Source organism: Podarcis raffonei, chromosome 6 (assembly GCF_027172205.1).
Source record: "Podarcis raffonei isolate rPodRaf1 chromosome 6, rPodRaf1.pri, whole genome shotgun sequence".
Classification (NCBI taxonomy): domain Eukaryota; kingdom Metazoa; phylum Chordata; class Lepidosauria; order Squamata; family Lacertidae; genus Podarcis; species Podarcis raffonei.
The window spans coordinates 24,801,012-24,818,158 of record NC_070607.1 but is presented as its reverse complement, the minus strand read 5'-3'; the positions used below and the strand labels follow the sequence as shown (position 1 = coordinate 24,818,158).

Here is a 17,147-nt window from a genome sequence, read left to right as displayed (position 1 = left end):
TAGAAACTTGAAACTGTGAGGGTTTTGTCTGAGGAATTTAAAAACTATGCAAAAGTATGTTAGATAAACCGTTAAAGAAAAAGTTTTATTTGAATGCTTAATTGCTATTATACAGTCAGGCAGCATATTTCTTTGGAAAGTAAACTGTACTTTATAAAGGTCAGAGCAGATTTAAATGTTGTAAACAGAGTTTTAATCTTTTTCTTATGACTCCTCAACTTTGCAAGTATCTGATGGCCTACCATGACATTTGTGGTGTTAATGCAGTCACAATAGCATCATCCTGTGCAATTAATTCATACCTACAATTTGAGAAAGGTCAGATTAAGTGGAGACCATCTGCATCTTCATAAATTCTTAACTACAGGTTTTATTTCATCACAAAAGGAAACATAGCTGTCATTTCCAGAGGGGGGAAATCAAGTCCCTTATTTTTGCAAGGTAGAGTTAATCATTTAGATCTGAGCAAATGGCTCACAGGTGCTAACATATTCCTGAATGAACTTAAAAGTGTTAAAAAAAAACCTGACTAGAGGCCCGAAACAAGAACACTGCATTTTTTTGTTCCAATACAAGCAAGTAAAGTATGATCCATGTGTCTCCTTTTAAAGGAACAGAAAAGGCACAGAAAATTCTGAGTAAAATGATGAATTAAAAACAAAACAAAATGCAATTTAAGAAACTTATTTTCATTTGAAAAAATGTCTTTCCTGGTAATATTCATGCCATGAAACAGCTTCTCCTCACAAAATGCAAAGGAGGCAAATCTGAAAGTTTGGCTTAATGCATTTTTTATGAACTCTGCCAAATGGGTACTCAGTAAATACATATTCTGTATAGAGCAAGCATTCCTGGAAATTTTGATGTTACATTTCTGTGCATAAATGGCCCATACTGATGAATTCAGATGCATGTATTTTCAGTTTCAAAGTGTCTGTGCATTTGGCCCAATATATTTAATACTGGGACCCATATATAGGTTTTTGTCCTCGAAGACATCCACGCCTACCATACAGATGATGGGGGAAGCCACATAACCTTGAGGGCAGTTTGGTTTTGTATCCTGGCAATCCTGGAGGGGACTTTTCAGGCTGCACAAAATCTCCCCAACCCAGCAAGAGCAATGTGCAATTAAAGCAGGCTTCTGCACAGATGTATCATGCTTTGTTCCAGCCTTACTGACTTAGTCAAAAAGCCCACAGGCATGGAAACATTTAAGGAACTCCAAGGCTTTGAATGCTTTGTGCATTGCTAAGGTATCACCAAATCACTGAAGTGTTTACCCCAAGAAAATAAAATCAGACAAGCAATAAAGTAAAAAATAGTTTATTAAAACCAAAGACACACCTATGAAGTAGTTGACATGTAACTGAATTCATCTATATACAATGAAGATAAATGTACACACACCAGAACTATGGATGATTGGACAGCAAGTGCATCTTGTAGACATGCGAATACCATGTCAAGAGGTAAAATTATTGCATCTACATATCTATATAGATACTCCTTGCTGTTTTATACCTACCCTGTATGCTTTTTCAAACACAATTCCAAGATGATTTAATTTAGCAAATCAATTCTGAATAATGTTGAGTATATAGATCCTTCAACAAAAACATTATTTGATATCCTAATAATCAATGTGTGTGTGTGTGTGTGTGTGTTGTGGTTTTATATATTGATTTTATTCTGTGAACCACCCTGAGACCCCCCATGTATAGGGCGGTATATAAATTCAATTAATAACAATAATAATAATATTCTATCAACGGTTTTCTCCCTAGCAGCATCCTCCCCCAATTCCTCTTTGCAAATGTTCTTATTATTATATCTTTATTTTTTGTGCGAATAATTCCTTCTTTATTCAAAGGCTCTTGAAGAATATTCTTGCAAGGGATGTGTACAACAGCCTTGCAAACAATTATACAAGAGTGAATCACCCAACTCTGTCTTCACTCACCTTGCTTGTCCTTGTGCTCTGTCCTTTTAAAGCCAAAAGGAGTGGAGGTGAGAAGGACAAACTGAGTGTGCAATCCTCATAAATTTATTGTGTTTTCCTAGATACAACCAGCAGCACTGGTATAGAATGGTTATCAACTCAACTGCACCTACGATTGGCCAAGTGACTTGTCTGCAGCCATCTGAACAGGGAAATGGTACACTCAGGTTTTAACCTGAGAGCAGTTGTTACATTTCCAACACAAGCTAAAAGACTTATTTATGTGTAAGTTTGGATTTAGTGGCAAATGCTGTCATCTCTGGAAAGCAATATTTTTGCCTACATTCATCAAACTAAATGAAATGTTTTAAAGGCGGTTCCATTAACAATACATTTTTGCACTGCATAACTAACTTTGGCATTGATATGTTTTAAGACACCTTTCTTCTTAAAAGGGTAAATACAGAACCACACTCCGACGTAAGTGCATTTTTTTTTTCAGAAGAGCAACTTAATTAGCCAAGCGCCACCTTAATTTCAGCTTAATATAAAAGGCAGGATATGAATGCTGTTGATTCAGATGACTTCTGATTGCTTTTAAACTGAGTCAGTTACACATATGGTTGTGCACGAATCATGGTTACCTTGAGAGCATATACACTCAGTATAATATAAAATCTATGGACATTTTAGTATGTAAGTCACTCAAAAAGGATTTTGTGGATTTTAAAAGACTAAATGTCATTTTATTTTTTACAGCAGAAGGTATAATTTGAAAACAGTTTATGCACTCATCTTTCAGGTTTTATGTTATCGCTGTTAAAAGGTTGTAATTGCTCGTCCACTAAGATTACAGCTACTCCCATTTCATAGCACTGATATACTACATTCACTAGTTGAGTGCCTTCCGTATTCCTTATTGAGCATGTTTCCATAGTTTTTCTGAAAGGTCAACACCGTTGGACAACACACACACTGTATTATTTAATGAGAGGCTTGTTTAAATAAATGTAATTTCTCCTCCAATGGAAAGTAGAATGCTGTTGACTTAAGTCACCATAAACTTTTATTAAAGTCCAAAGTTAGAGCAGCACCACTTTGCCCAAATAGTGTAACTGTTCATACCGTGCAAATTTAGTTATGAAGTCCAGCGCCACCAAGCCACTTTCATCCTGTCCCATACTGCAGTTAGGGAATCAAAAGCCGGACGGACATCCAAAATGGTGAACTGATAGTTCTTATCTACTTCTCCTCCATCATAATAGTCAATTACATATCGAACTTCCTTTCCACAGCGATCAACAATCCAATCGTGTCTATCAAAAGGTAGTTCATAGCTAGAAAGAAATAAAAGTCTTAATGTTGTTGAATTTTAAAAAGTAGTCCAACTGTATATCAATCATTAGATGTGTCACATGTAGCAAACATTAAAGTTAAGGTACCTAACAAAGCCCTGCCTCGTTCAAGTCCCATTCTGTTGAACACAAAGATTCCAAATTTTAAGACTTTTTGTTTTTAAAATAGAAAGCAATCTGCTCTATACAGCTTACCCCATCCAAGACCTTATTCTGGCTCTTGGCGAGTACTCCTTCGCTTTACCACCAAACCGAATAAGTGCTGGACCACATGGACATTCCCTAAAGACAATTTTAGAAACACATAATCAGCAATCAAGGCTAAACAATTGCAGTCAAAAGGACTAAGAAGTATTTGTTTGTGACTTAAATTTGTCCACCATACAACTATAGATACATTTCTTAACTTCAATTGCACAACAGCAAAATGAAATTATAAAATGACATTTATTCTGTGGAGATCACACCTTCCTGTGTCAAAGGCAGCAAATTCCCCCCCCCCTTTTTTACTTCATACATACATATATATATATATATATATATATATATATATATACACACACACACACACACACACACACACACACACACCTCCCTTTAATTGTAAACAGCTTCAGAGAAGCAATTTTTGTCAGGGCTGTGGCAGGCTTTGCATGGCTACTATTTATGTAACAAAAAAATTGTCACGTTAATTGAACTCACAAAACTACCTCATCTAGTGTAACCTTTAGATGCTAACTGCAGAACCCCAAAGCATCTTTCAACAGTCTCTGTGAGTTATTTGACCTCTATGGTTCAGAAAGTTAAAAAGGATAAAATTAGTTCTGAAAGTAAAAAAAGCCTAATCATGTTAATGAAAGACCTGCACCAACTTCTCATTTCCATATGTATTTCCTTTCAACATGAAAATTACTATGAGAAAACAAAAACTCACCTGTATATCTTTTATTACAAGACACTGTATCAAACTGTGAATATAAATTGTAGCTGTACTTGCCTTGCATGAAGTGCTTCCCATTTTAAAATTTCCTTCCACGCCTGTTCATTATTCTGATTATGAATCTTGATTATATTATTCATATCTTCAGGTTTTATGTCATCATCTTTCCATCTCCATCTACAGAAAGCAATATTGAAAAATGAGGTATCAGAGGGGAACTGTGGAGTTCCAAGTCATTATTTTATTGTGCGAGGGGGAACTACTTGACTGAAATCAAGTTCCCCATCTCTCTGCCCTTCCTCCACTGAACAAAGAAATAACTAAGTAGAGGTGTTATTTACCAAGCTGGCACAAAACTCAAATATGCCAACAGCACTAAGTTTCAGTAATATACTACTTGCCTGTTTTTTGCTGTGATGGTAAATCTTTGTAGGCTTCTTCATTTTTCAGCTAAACTCGGTGTTTGTATAACAGACTGTGGGCCTTTTCTTCAAAGCACAGTCAAAAAGCGTAAGTTTAATGGGTTGATTCCATCAACTCCTTCTGTTTGCAGACTCTAATCCAGAGGAACCTCCTGCTCTGCTAAATGGACATCATCCCCACAGGCAGAAGGTGTGATTTCCCCTACAGCCCCAACTCACACTGCTCCCAAGGGTACCCAAAACCCTCCAGAGCAGATTTTCAGGGGGCTGAAAGATGCATGCTATACCACCTGCACATTTTAGTCTTTTACCATAGTTGCCTAACTTCTAAAAAGCTTGAAGACATTTTTGCTCAATCACACAGCTGCCAGTAGTTTAGAAAGTCTGCATTATAGTCATGTCTAGAATCAAATGCTCATACACCATGGTTAAAAAAAGGCAAGTTGAGAGCTTAAGCATAGCTTCCAGGCAGACTGATTGACAGCATAATCCTATGTATATTTACTCAGACTTATGTCCCTGTGTTCAGCAGGGTTACTCACAGATAAATGTACACAGGACTTTGTAAACTTAACTAGGCCCCGTTCACACCTGTATGTTAATATTTAATGAAAGCAACATCAAGTGGTTACTCAAATAAATAAATGAGCCGGCACAAGCACAGCCTCAAATATATTTCAGGGGTGGTGAATAAAATGAAGAGAGCAATGGGAGAGGCAATGGATGAACATCTGGATGTTTATAAATCCACCTTAAATCCCAGGTGTGCTGAGACAGGTTACAGTTAATCTGAGAGGATGAGAAGCACGAGCAGGGTGATTTCAACGCACTTTTTGTTGTACCTGCATCAGCAGGCTAGTCAGCAAACTGATGCTGTACTTAATTTATAATTCACTTACCCTTTCCTAAGCATTGCATTCCAAAACATCTGCTCTGAGGGATAAACCCATTTTTGTTCAGAAGCCGCTCTAGGAATAGTAGACTCTTCTCTCACTGTAGACAATGGAAATGGTTGGTCGGGGGCTGGTAGCTGATTAGGTGCTGGCATCTAAATAAGGAGGAGCAGGAAATAAGAACAGTGGGTATTCTGCGGTAAAGAACCCTATCTTCAGTGATAACTTCCCTCACTCCAGGTATGCTTCTCACCTACTCTACTTAAGACATCCTTTAACAAGAGCAAGTTTCATGTAGTCAAACATTTCAAAGAAGAGTGTTTTGTCCAGAGTACTCTGAATGACCCAACACATTGGTTACTTGCTGTTCAACTCAGGAGTTACTTAACATTTGGAAGCAAGAATTCTGCACTGTTAAAAAATAGACTTTATGGGAAAGATTCAGTAAACCAGCCCTGGCAGCAGAAGCCCTGTGCAAGGACTTCCATTGCACAGCAGGCTTCCTTCCTCTTCCCAACCTGCTATCCAAAAAGGAGAGAAGGGGAAGGGGCAGGTTGTTCTGTCTGGAACAGTTGCACAGACAGAGCAATTGGAAGAGAGGATTGCTGAATTCCACCCTATACATTTATTTATAAATAAATTATTTTATTCATGCTTTATACGTCTGAGGTTGGCTTTTCACACTACCTTCTTTTTTGAGCCTTAGGATGCAGAGAATCAAAGGCTCTGAAAGCAGGAGGGTGGATGCCCTTTACTAATTTTAACAAATTCTTTTAAACATTTCTATACCACCCTGCATTCAATTCGTATGATGTTTCAAGCTAAAAAGGAACTAAGTTAATGCACGTAAGTAAACTGAGCAGATGATTAGCATTTTAAAAACAACTCATCAAATCTCTAAGGATATTGACAGACATGTCCCTGGTAGGAAAGGAAAGGGTGTCCAAAGGGGAATGATAACAGAAGAGATGGTATTAGTTTTAATAAGTATTACTGGAAGAAGAACAAAGGAAGGCAGGATCTGAAAGGCTGAAGCTTTCACTTTCTACAGGTGTTAGTCAAGATTACTATATTTGCAGCCAGAATGGCCTTAAATTAATACAGAGACAATACTGTGCCTGTCACAAATGTTCTAACTTGCTTGCAAAAATGATAAACTGAACAGAAATAACGATATCAGCCTGACAATTTCATAAACAGCAGATACAGAGAAAAATATATTTTGATAGCTACTGTCTATTGTTGAGAGCAGCCAAATGCAATGCTACAATATTAAAAAGCAATATTCAGGGTGACTGCCTTTTCAATCTGAAGACAGGGTGATACTCTGCATTACAGGATAAACAGCTCAAAGTAATCTCAGTTCAGTTACGTTAACAGATGTCTGCAACATGAAATACCAAGTTTTTAGGCACCACTCTTAAAAGTTGCAGCAGAAACATATTAGAATTCTTGTTGGCCTCGTAATAATGTTAAAATATCACTTTTATATTTGATAGCAGCACAGTAGGGAAAAAACTTTTGAGGCTACCATATTGCTAGGATCAATCTTCTCATGCATTTGAGATTTCACAGGGCACTCCACATATTCGTATGCTCTTTCTTGATGCGCAGGAACAGGATAGCTCTGGTTCTCACTAAGACTGCCAGCTGACTGCATATTCATTGGACAACCTGAAACAAAACAAACCATAATTTTGTGCAGCAGAATATGAATTTAATGGCAAATGATCTAGTTCACTGTGCCCTTAATTTGAACTTTATTCATGCTTCTATTTATACAGTTTGATGTAGTGTGACTGGAAATGTATTTTGTAAGTCAATATTTATACTGCAGCACAATATACCCTGAGGCACAGGGACAGGTGAATGAAACAAGCATGTCTCTCTGCACAGCTTTGCCTGGCTATGCCAGGCTTCACTGGCAGGAAGGCTGTTCTGCTAGAGGTCCCGACCTACTGAAAGCATGAATAGGTGGAAGTTGCCACTGGCAGCAGCCAATGTAAAGTCCTGTAACAGGGTGTTCCAGAGCTAGGGAACCCATGGAAGACAATCTTACTCGGCTACGAGTGATCGCCAAAGAAGGAGGAGGATCAAAATAGATCCTAAGCCAGTTCAACAAGCCGTAAGATCCAGCCCTTGTTTCTGCACATCCCCTGCCACTGATATACCAAAACAACCTCCTTTTCCTATCAAGCACAAGTGGTAGGATTGTGTTGGTTGTTTCACTATTCTGTTAAGTCCTGCTGAAGCCCAGCCAGAGTTAGGATTGGGACCTTGGTTCACATTTTGATTTATGAAAATAAATGTCCTGTATTTCTCTTCTGTAGCTGCAATGGAAAAGTCATTCATGAAGATTGTTTTTTCTCATTAGATTACTAGCTAGGGTTCCATTTAGAATTCATATAACTTCTGTTTTACAACAGCTGCAATAGCTGCCAGGCAACACGTTTAATGTCCTAATGATTGGGCCCAAAATATCTGAAGGATCATCTCCATCACTATTGTGATGGATGTGATGGATGGATGGGTGTTAGGAGTGGGCTCTCTTGGTAATTGCCTCACCCTCAGAATTGTGAGGAATGGCAGTCCAAGAGAGAGCTTTCTCCCCTAAATTGTGGAACTCCCTCTCCACAAAGTGTGTCTAGCATCTTCATTATGCAGCTTTCAAGGCATGCTGAAGAGGCGTCTCTTTACTTTGGATATTAGGACCTTTGTTTTATGGGACCTGCCTCTTTTGTTGAATTTATATCATTCTCTTCATCTGAAACGGTATTACATGTTTTATAATTGCATATTGTAATGCTGTAAACTTAAGATGAAGAGGTGGGTAGGCAACCTTATAAATAAATGAGTTATCATCATGAGAAGATCAAATAAGAATTCTAATGTTGGCTAATAAGAGTGCCTAGCCTGAATTCAGAAGCTTCTTAATGAGAAAACAAAAATCCCAACAGAAAAAAACTCTCTTGCTTTAACATCCACACATTTAGGGCTTAAAGAACCAGCCATATTAGCTCTGGGTCCACAAATACTGGCTGGCCTTGGAAGCCAAGCCAAACGGTTGTGATTGCATACAAGGTAAGAGATACCCCACTGCTTCCCTTTCCAGCTCCAAGCTTGTTGGTTTGGTCCTACACTTCTAGCATGGTCCAGACACCTTGACTCCAAAGACACTACCCTTGTCCACCCCACCTTTTCTTACTTAAGCTGAAAAGACTGGCAGAGCCTTGCTGATTTGGCCTGGTATAGCTGAGGCATTTCAGCCACCTCAGAGGCTAAACAATCACCACCCTTCACTCTACTAACCTTTGTGTAGAAGGGAAGAACTACATAGAAACTTTGCAAACTTCACCCACCTCTGTAGCAGCAAGGCTGCTGGGAGTTCTCATATTTACCAGGCCAACAAAAATGTGGAAACCTATTCTTATTGTTAAATAAGCCTCTTTGAAGCGATTTTAGAATAATTTTTCACATGCTTAGCTTGTTTAGTTGAGTGAGCAATTACCTTCCATGTTCTTCTGGTGCATTGGACATTGTGAAGGCACAGCCTGAGGCTGTTCTGATACATTTGCTTGGAGTGCAATTGATGGAGAAGATGCAGATGAACCCATGAGAACCTCGTCCTTAAAACCAGATTTGACAGGGCATCTGAAATGCAAAGTCAAGCATATTAATACAGTGTATTATTTACTAGAAAAATGGAGAAATAAAACCAGAAAGGTGACTTGCTAAGAATAATAATTTCAGAGACTGAAAGTGAGTAGTTATGGTCAGGTATGAAGCATGGCCGTGACCGTTATTAAATACTGGAGGGAAGGCTCGGGACAATGGCCCCAAGTGATAGAAGGCTCGGAATAGGACAGACAGAGACCCTGAGTGACTTCCAGGCAGCAGCTTCGAACAAGGGAAGGTGCATTGGGCAGCAGCCTTGGCAGCACACGTCTCTCTCTCTCTCCTCCTCACCACATGCCCCCCTATTAAAGTGGGGTGCTCCCCATTTTACGTGATTTCAGTTATGCACATGGGGGGCTGGAACATAACCCCTGTGTAAGTGGGGGATGCTTGTAAATATAAACCAGGAACTATCAACTGCACTTCCACCTACTTTCCACACCCATCTTTGAAATTTACAGGGGGGGGGAAATGTCTGGGGTACTTCAAATCTTACTAATATTCCTACTCGGAGGGGGGCTTCGCCAAAGGATTCAATGGCAAGACACTCTCAGAGCATTTCATGCAGTGACTACACAGACTTGATTTTCCACATCAAAAAGGAATTTGGTAACATGCACACCTGTCCATGTCCAAGCGCTTTCAGGTAGTCACAGCCACCATTCACCTGGATGGTGAGAATTTTCTGTGCGTCAAACGTACAGAAACAGAGGAAGCTACCTGAAATACATGAACAACTATAGTTCTTGAAGCAGTGGAGACTGGTCGATTAGGGCAAAAGGGACACTGTTCCACCAGCTTCAGCCAGCCCCCACCTGCCTGTCTTCCTACAACCAGTCTTATGGGTGACAGTGGCTGTCAGCTTCCTCCGCCTTAGTCTGTGTTGCCCCTGAACTTATCAAGGAGGATGGGAACAAAACTAGAACTGGTTGGTTCCGCTTGTCATTGGCTCTAGCTCCACTTACCATTGTTCTCCCTGCCTTTCAAGCTTCCATCTCCTGTGGGCGCTAGCCACCACACAGACCTGAAGGCCTCAAAAAGGAGGGGAGAAACAGGATAACTCTTAGGGGATTTCTTTTTCTCACTCTAAATAGAGAACGGGAGCTGAAAAAAAGTAACAAGGTTCTTTAGAGCCAGTGTGGTGTAGCGGTTAAGAGCGGTGGACTCGTAAACTGGTGAACTGGGTTCGCGTCTCCGCTCCTCCACATGCAGCTGCTGGGTGACCTTGGGCTAGTCACACTTCTCTGAAGTCTCTCAGCCCCACTCACCTCACAGAGTGTTTGTTGTGGGGGAGGAAGGGAAAGGAGAATGTTAGCCGCTTTGAGACTCCTTCGGGTAGTGATAAAGCGGGATATCAAATCCAAACTCCTCTTCTTCTTCTTATCCAGTCCAGCACCTTGCAGTTTAAAAGGTCAAAACCAGGATACAACTACTGCATACCTGGGATACCTGAGTCAGTGGAGCATGAGACTCTGAATCTCAGGGCCATGGGTTCGAGCCCCACGTTGGCCAAAAGATCCCTGCACTGCAGGGGGTTGGACTAGATAATCCTCGTGGTCCCTTCCGACTCTACAATTGTGGGATTCTTTGACTTTTTTTCTATCCTGCTGCTTCCAAGATGAGGCAGCCCGACAGCATTTGGAGATGCCATGTGAAGGCAGGCAAAGGATCAATGATTTAGCTAATTTTAGTACAGTGGTACCTCAAGTTAACTACTTAATTCGTTCTGGAGGTCTGTTCTAGACCTGAAACTGTTCTCAACCTGAAGCGCCACTTTAGCTAATGGGGCCTCCTGCTGCCGCTGCCCTGCCACTGCACGATTTCTGTTCTCATCCTGAAGCAAAGTTCTTAACCCGAGGTAATATTTCTGGGTCAGCGGAGTCTGTAACCTGAAGCATACGTAACCCGAGGTACCACTGTCTTTTAGTAGGAAAGGAGATGGGGGTGGGGAGCGCAGAATGAGAACCTGGATTTCCGGCTTTTAGGAGGATCTGCCCAGGGTCACCTTGCAGGGGTCCTTGACGGTTATAAGACCAATGCAATGCATTAGGGGGAGCTGTATGCGCAGGGACGTGGGGCAGCACACACATCACCAGCCACATCCCAGCCTTCACACAACAACACAGGCAGATCAGGGCGACCTGAGCAGGCCGAGGCCATGAGATGGGGAGCTGGACTTGTGTAAGGTGGGGGGGGGTGTCTCCTTGGTCACCAAAACCAGCTCATGCGTTCAGTGGGGAAAGCCTGAAGGGCGCTTCTCCCTCAGAGGGAAGGCCTCGCCTCCCACAACGCGCAGCGGAGCCCGGATGCCTGTCACGCAATGCGCGTGACACGCCACTACACACCCACCCGAATTTCACCGGTGGCGGGGGGAGGACAACTGCCGCTTACCTGTTTCCTCGACCTCTTCGGGGGGCCCAGTCACGAGATGCGACCCACTTCTCGCGAGAGCCGACGCTGCGAGATCAGGGCGGAGCTCAAAGGGCCAACGGGACTGAACCGGGTGGGGAGAATGGTTTGTGCGCGCGTGCGGGAGGTGGGGGGCGGGGCCTGGAACCCAGCGCTCCGCGAATTCAAAAAGGCGAGGGCGCGAGGTAAAAAAAAAAAAGCGAGAGACGTTAGGTTCCTCGTTTCCACGGTAACCGCAGAGGCCGCTTCTCTCCCGTCGCGAGCTCCGGGCGTGAGGAGAACAGTTTTTCTCTTCCCGCCTTTCCTCCCCCCGAACCTTCAGGCTTCGTTTTGAAAGGGGGGGGAGTGTAAATAATAGCACTGAGCATGCTACGAGTGCCTTTCCTTCTCCATGGAGTGACTATAAGCCTCACAGCTTAGCCAATGGCGCTTAGCTTCCCATGTCAGAGGTTTCAAGGCGAGTAAGCTCGATCATTGTCCCTTTTCACGTGAGGAAATTAAGCCTTGGTGGTGACCAATGGAGCAAAAGGTGCTTTATCGTGTCAGTCATTTAATCCATAGGGTCCTCTTCATTTACTAGTCGATGCTGACTGTGGATAGATAACCACGCCGTCCCCTATTTGCGTGTGTGTAAAGACCAGAGTCGGCCACGACTGGACCTAATGGTCAGGGGTCCCTTTACCTTTAAAGATCACACATCTTGGATTTATTGGATCCCCACACACGACCCCCCCCTTCTTTTTTCAGATTTCCCCAGACCTGGCTGAAATCTAAACACCGCCCCCAAACAGCAGCTCGTCCCTGGTGCGACAAATTGCGCCTTAGCTCTGCTGAATCCTAAGAAATGCAAAACCGAAAAGAGTGGTTATTTTATTTGTTCCAGTGTGACACCTGTTGGTGCTGAAGCGGCCAGGATTTGAAAACTTTCGACCACAGCGTTCCCCGTGATGGCTAAGGACAGAACAGAGAGTAGGTGAGGTCACCCTTCTCCCTCTAAAACCTCCTTTCTTCCTTTTGCTCTCTTTCTGTTGCCACCCCCTTTCTTTCTCCCTCCCTGCCCAGCGGAAGGCAGGAAGAACAGATCCTCCTGGCAACAACAGGTCGTTTGCAGGTGCCCGCAGGTTGCCCACCTGTGAAGTTTTTCCACCAGTAATGGAAAGGCTGTGAAATTCTAAAGCAGGCTTCTTCAACCTCGGCCCTCTAGATGTTTTTTGAGACTACAATTCCCATCATCCCTGACCACTGGTCCTGCTAGCTAGGGATCATGGGAGTTGTAGGCCAAAAACATCTGGAGAGAGGAGGTTGAGGAAGCCTTTCCTAAAGTATGCAAAACCTTGCACCAAAGTAATTAACTTTTTTTTTTAAAAAAAAGGAAAGCAAAACTGAACAGACAAAAATACATATTGATGTCAAATATTCCACTAGCAGCTCAACACCGGTGCTGTGGACATATCAATTAAAACTATGATCCATTCTGGAAGAACCACCATTCTGGCAGGTAAAGAAAAAAACACCACCTCAGGTCTTTAATCAGAACTTAGCTTTACAAGTGGCACTGAATGAATTGGGGAACAGATAGGGTACCCAACACATTATTTTTCCAACTGTTAAAAAATGAAACTATCTGACAACCCTGAAAAATTCAGCTACTTAATTCAGAGTATTACTAGCATTTTATTTATTATTGTGTGTGTGCCCTTTATTCATTGTAAAATAGTGCTCTGTTAGTTTGCAGCAGCAACAAGTTTAATACTATGGCAGGTAATAAAACTGCCATTAGCTTGTGTAGACTGCAGTGAATTTCATTAAGTGCACAGAAATTAGTCTGTATATGTATAATCAATAATATTGTTTACAAAAGCACTTACAATGTTGCTTTCTACAGTAAAGCAATATTTAATTGTATCACATCTCTTATTGCTTTGGCACGTTAAGTTCTCGGATTCACAAAACAATTAAGCTTTATAGTCCAGTAGCTTTAAACATCTGTAGAAATCGTTTATCCATTTCTCCTAATGTTTCTACAATTGGAGACTATGAAAAAGAATTGTCAGTTTATTCAATGCTGCTATACAGATCTAAATTGTAGAATAGCAAGTGAGAACAGAAAAAGAATGAACTAAGTGGCTCATAGAAAAACAAACGCCAGTAGTTACACAGTCATATTATTGTATTGCTTTATTATGTCCACATGGAACTATAGTGCTGCTATTAAGAATGTTCAAATGAGTAGACAAAATGACAAGATTGCCTACTGCTACTAACTTTGCAAGTAGAAGCAGCTGCAGAGGGAATAATGGCTCTGCCTACTGAATTACATACATCCTCAGTTCATGCAAGGTATGTTAATGATACTCAACAAGCTTGACTAGCATCCCATATGAACAATGTATGTGGCTCAAACATTCCCAGGAACTGATTACAAGAGGCACAGGGGTTGTGTGGAAGTCACACAACAATTCATCACCAAACAAGTAAATGTGGAAGAAGGTTCTGCAAACATTTGAAATCCACAGATGTAGAATAATGGAGTGGCTCAACAACCAGAAATGATATAAAAATTATGAACACTGCACACTGAGGGAACAACCACTTAGGTCAGGCCTGCACAAGGTGTCCTGCCTTCTGAAGTCAGCAGATACAACTTTCTTAGTTGTGAAATTAGTTCCTAAAGGACACTTGGATGACTCTGCTTTATTTTTTGCAAGCACTTTTAATGAATGACGTTTTAACCTGGATTTCTGCTTATAACTTCAATGCCCTTACTGAAGTTCTCTGCTTTCAGTGTTGCTGTTTTGTTGTAATTATTTTAGTTCCATGAATGGATTTTAATTTGTTGTTGCTGTTATATTCTTTATTGTTAGATGCAATGGAAACCATCCTGAAAAGCAGGATAAAAATGCTTCACATACAATAATATATATATATATAAGCCCTTCTTAATAGATGGGAGGAAACAACTGTTGAGTATTCAATGTATTCTGACTTTGAACTCAAAATGGCACACACACAAAATCAAATTGGCGACTTATTAAGACAAAAAAGTACCATACATGTGCAATTCTGAGGTTGTGCACACTATGGGCATAACATCACATTAAAAAACAAACAAACCCCAAAACAACTTGTTTGATATTAAAGATCTTCTTTCCAGAGCCTTTGGACACACATCCCAGACCTCTCATTTTTCACAAAATCAGCAGGAAGAAAGGATATCTGATGACACACTTAATCACTGCTATAAGGAAAAAGGTCTCACACGGTATAGTGAGGTTTCACAGGAGAGGAATGGGAATGGAAATCATTTTCACTTTTCAGAAATCTTCTCATTACCACTATACAGCAAACCCGACCACTTTAGTGCTATAGTACAGCAGAAAAACATTTCAGGAGAAATATACAGAAAATGACCCATTTCACCCTTTCCTCACTCCTCACCCCCACCCCCATGTTCCAAGCAGCACTACAAGATTCCTGTTCCAGATTTGTTGGAGGGGCATTGATACACAGCAACTCTTGTTGTGGGTCCACAATGATCATGTTTATGTAACCAAAAGTATTATATTTGGTTGTAAGAGCATATCACAATATAGGAGATAACTTTTCACACTTCACTATAAAAAATCTACTTAGCTGATCGCTATTACTTTTTTATAGTGTCTTAATTCTGCCACACGAGGCAGCCATCTCATTCTACCTCACAGTGTGTTAGGCTTGTATATACCATATTTTTCCCTCTATAACACGCAGATTTTTTCTCCTAAAAAGGAAGGGGAAATGTCTGTGCATGTTATTGAGCGAATGTGTGGTCCCTGGAGCCGAAAAATCAGGCAAAAATCAAATCGTGCTTCACGGAGAAGGGAAACCTGAAAAGAGGAAGCGGCTGCTTTCCTGCATTCTGCCTCAGGGTCTTACTGCCCACCCTCCTCTGTTTCATTGCTGTGTTTGCTGAAACGGAACAAAGAGCAGGGAAAGCCCCTCCTCTCCAGGCAAGCAGAAGGGAAAGCAGAGTGTCGTTCCTTCTAATTCCTCTCTGTGCTCCGGTGCTGCTGGGGGAGAGGGAGAGAGAGGGGGGAGGGAGAGAGGGGAGGAGGGAGAGGGGGGGAGGGAGAGAGAGAGAGAGAGATGGCTGGCTTGGGGGGGGGGAACTTTTGCCTTTCTTTCTTTCTTTCCTCCCTCATGTTAAATCCCTCTCCTGCATTCTTAGCCAGCTGCTTCTCTGCACACCCCTCTCATGTCCCTTCTTTGTTTTTCCTTCGCTCCCCACTGAAAATGTGGTTACAAAGCATAGATCCACATGGATCCTCAGGATCTTTGCATTGGGTCACCCCAAATTCACCATCAGATCACATAGCATGTCCATGGCTACAGCCTGCACCAAAAAAATCACGCACCCACTGTTGCCTTGGGCTGCAATGGTTCAAAAATGTGGTTACAAAGCATGGATCCACAGGGATTCTCAGGATCTTTGCATTGGGTCACCCCAAATTCACCATCAGAGCACATGTCTGTGGCCACAGCATGAAGCACAAAAATGATACATCCACTGTTTCTTTCAGAATGTTTTTTCCCTTGTTTTCCTCCTCTAAAAACGATGTGCGTGTTATGGTCAGGTGCGTGTTATAGAGCGAAAAATACGGTACAATAATTTTAAAAACTGTTCGCAGAAGAAAATTCTGGCTACTCCTTTCCCACAGGAAATAAGCCTTTTTATAAAGTAGCCATATTCAGAAGCTGGCAATGAGTGCCAAGTCATTCCTGTTTGTCATAACAGGAGTAGGCTGTTTTACTTAACATAGTACACACAATCTGAATGAAGAAATTCCAAGAAATACTGCATTCTCTTCCTTTATTCTTATTTACCAGTGCCTTGAATACACATGCAACTTATTGCTTAGACATTATTGCATATACCTCAAACATGAGCAGCCTACACAAATTTACACAAACAGCAAGGCTTTCAAATACCACTGAAGAGCAAACTCATTTATACGCCTATCACAAGAAACATTTAAAAATATTCAAGCAAATGTTAAAGTTCACAAATTGTTTGACCACCCTATAAAGTCAATAGTGCTATCTCACTCTTTTGTGCCATTATCATTATGGGGCTATCAAATCAAGAATATTGCAGGCTTTCAATGTAGTGCAATAGGATTCATAGCCCATCATCTTTATTCCACCCCTGTAAGGGACTTTTCAGTGCTGCCTTTATCAAACATTGTGCTATGATTTAATAAGGCCCCATATCATAGATTCTATTGCACCCCTTTTCCAGCATTGATTTACAACTCAGCAATGCATCTCATTATACTTACTTCAGTAGTGTGATTGGAAAAAAAAACATCTGTGAAAACTAATACAGAAATTTGGTTCTTATATTTTTAAAAAGCATTTAAATGAACTTTAAAATAATGTGACCTATTTATTTGAACGAGATTTCTGAACACTTTCCGTAGGAACTTGGGCACCAGTAGCAACTGCTTTTTAAAAAATATATTCTGCAGTACA

General features: G+C 41.1%; 1 protein-coding gene across 1 annotated transcript; it reads right to left on the bottom strand.

The window, feature by feature from the left end:
* Positions 1-2,990: 2,990 nt before the first annotated feature.
* On the bottom strand, positions 2,991-11,724 carry LOC128415469 (holocytochrome c-type synthase). Its single transcript, XM_053391702.1, has 7 exons — positions 11,619-11,724; positions 9,061-9,203; positions 7,084-7,226; positions 5,559-5,707; positions 4,295-4,414; positions 3,493-3,579; positions 2,991-3,279 (listed from the first exon to the last, which is right to left on the bottom strand). The coding sequence occupies exons 2-7, from the start codon at positions 9,164-9,166 to the stop codon at positions 3,081-3,083; spliced, it is 804 nt and encodes a 267-aa protein (XP_053247677.1). The 5' UTR covers positions 9,167-9,203; positions 11,619-11,724; the 3' UTR covers positions 2,991-3,080.
* Positions 11,725-17,147: the final 5,423 nt, after the last annotated feature.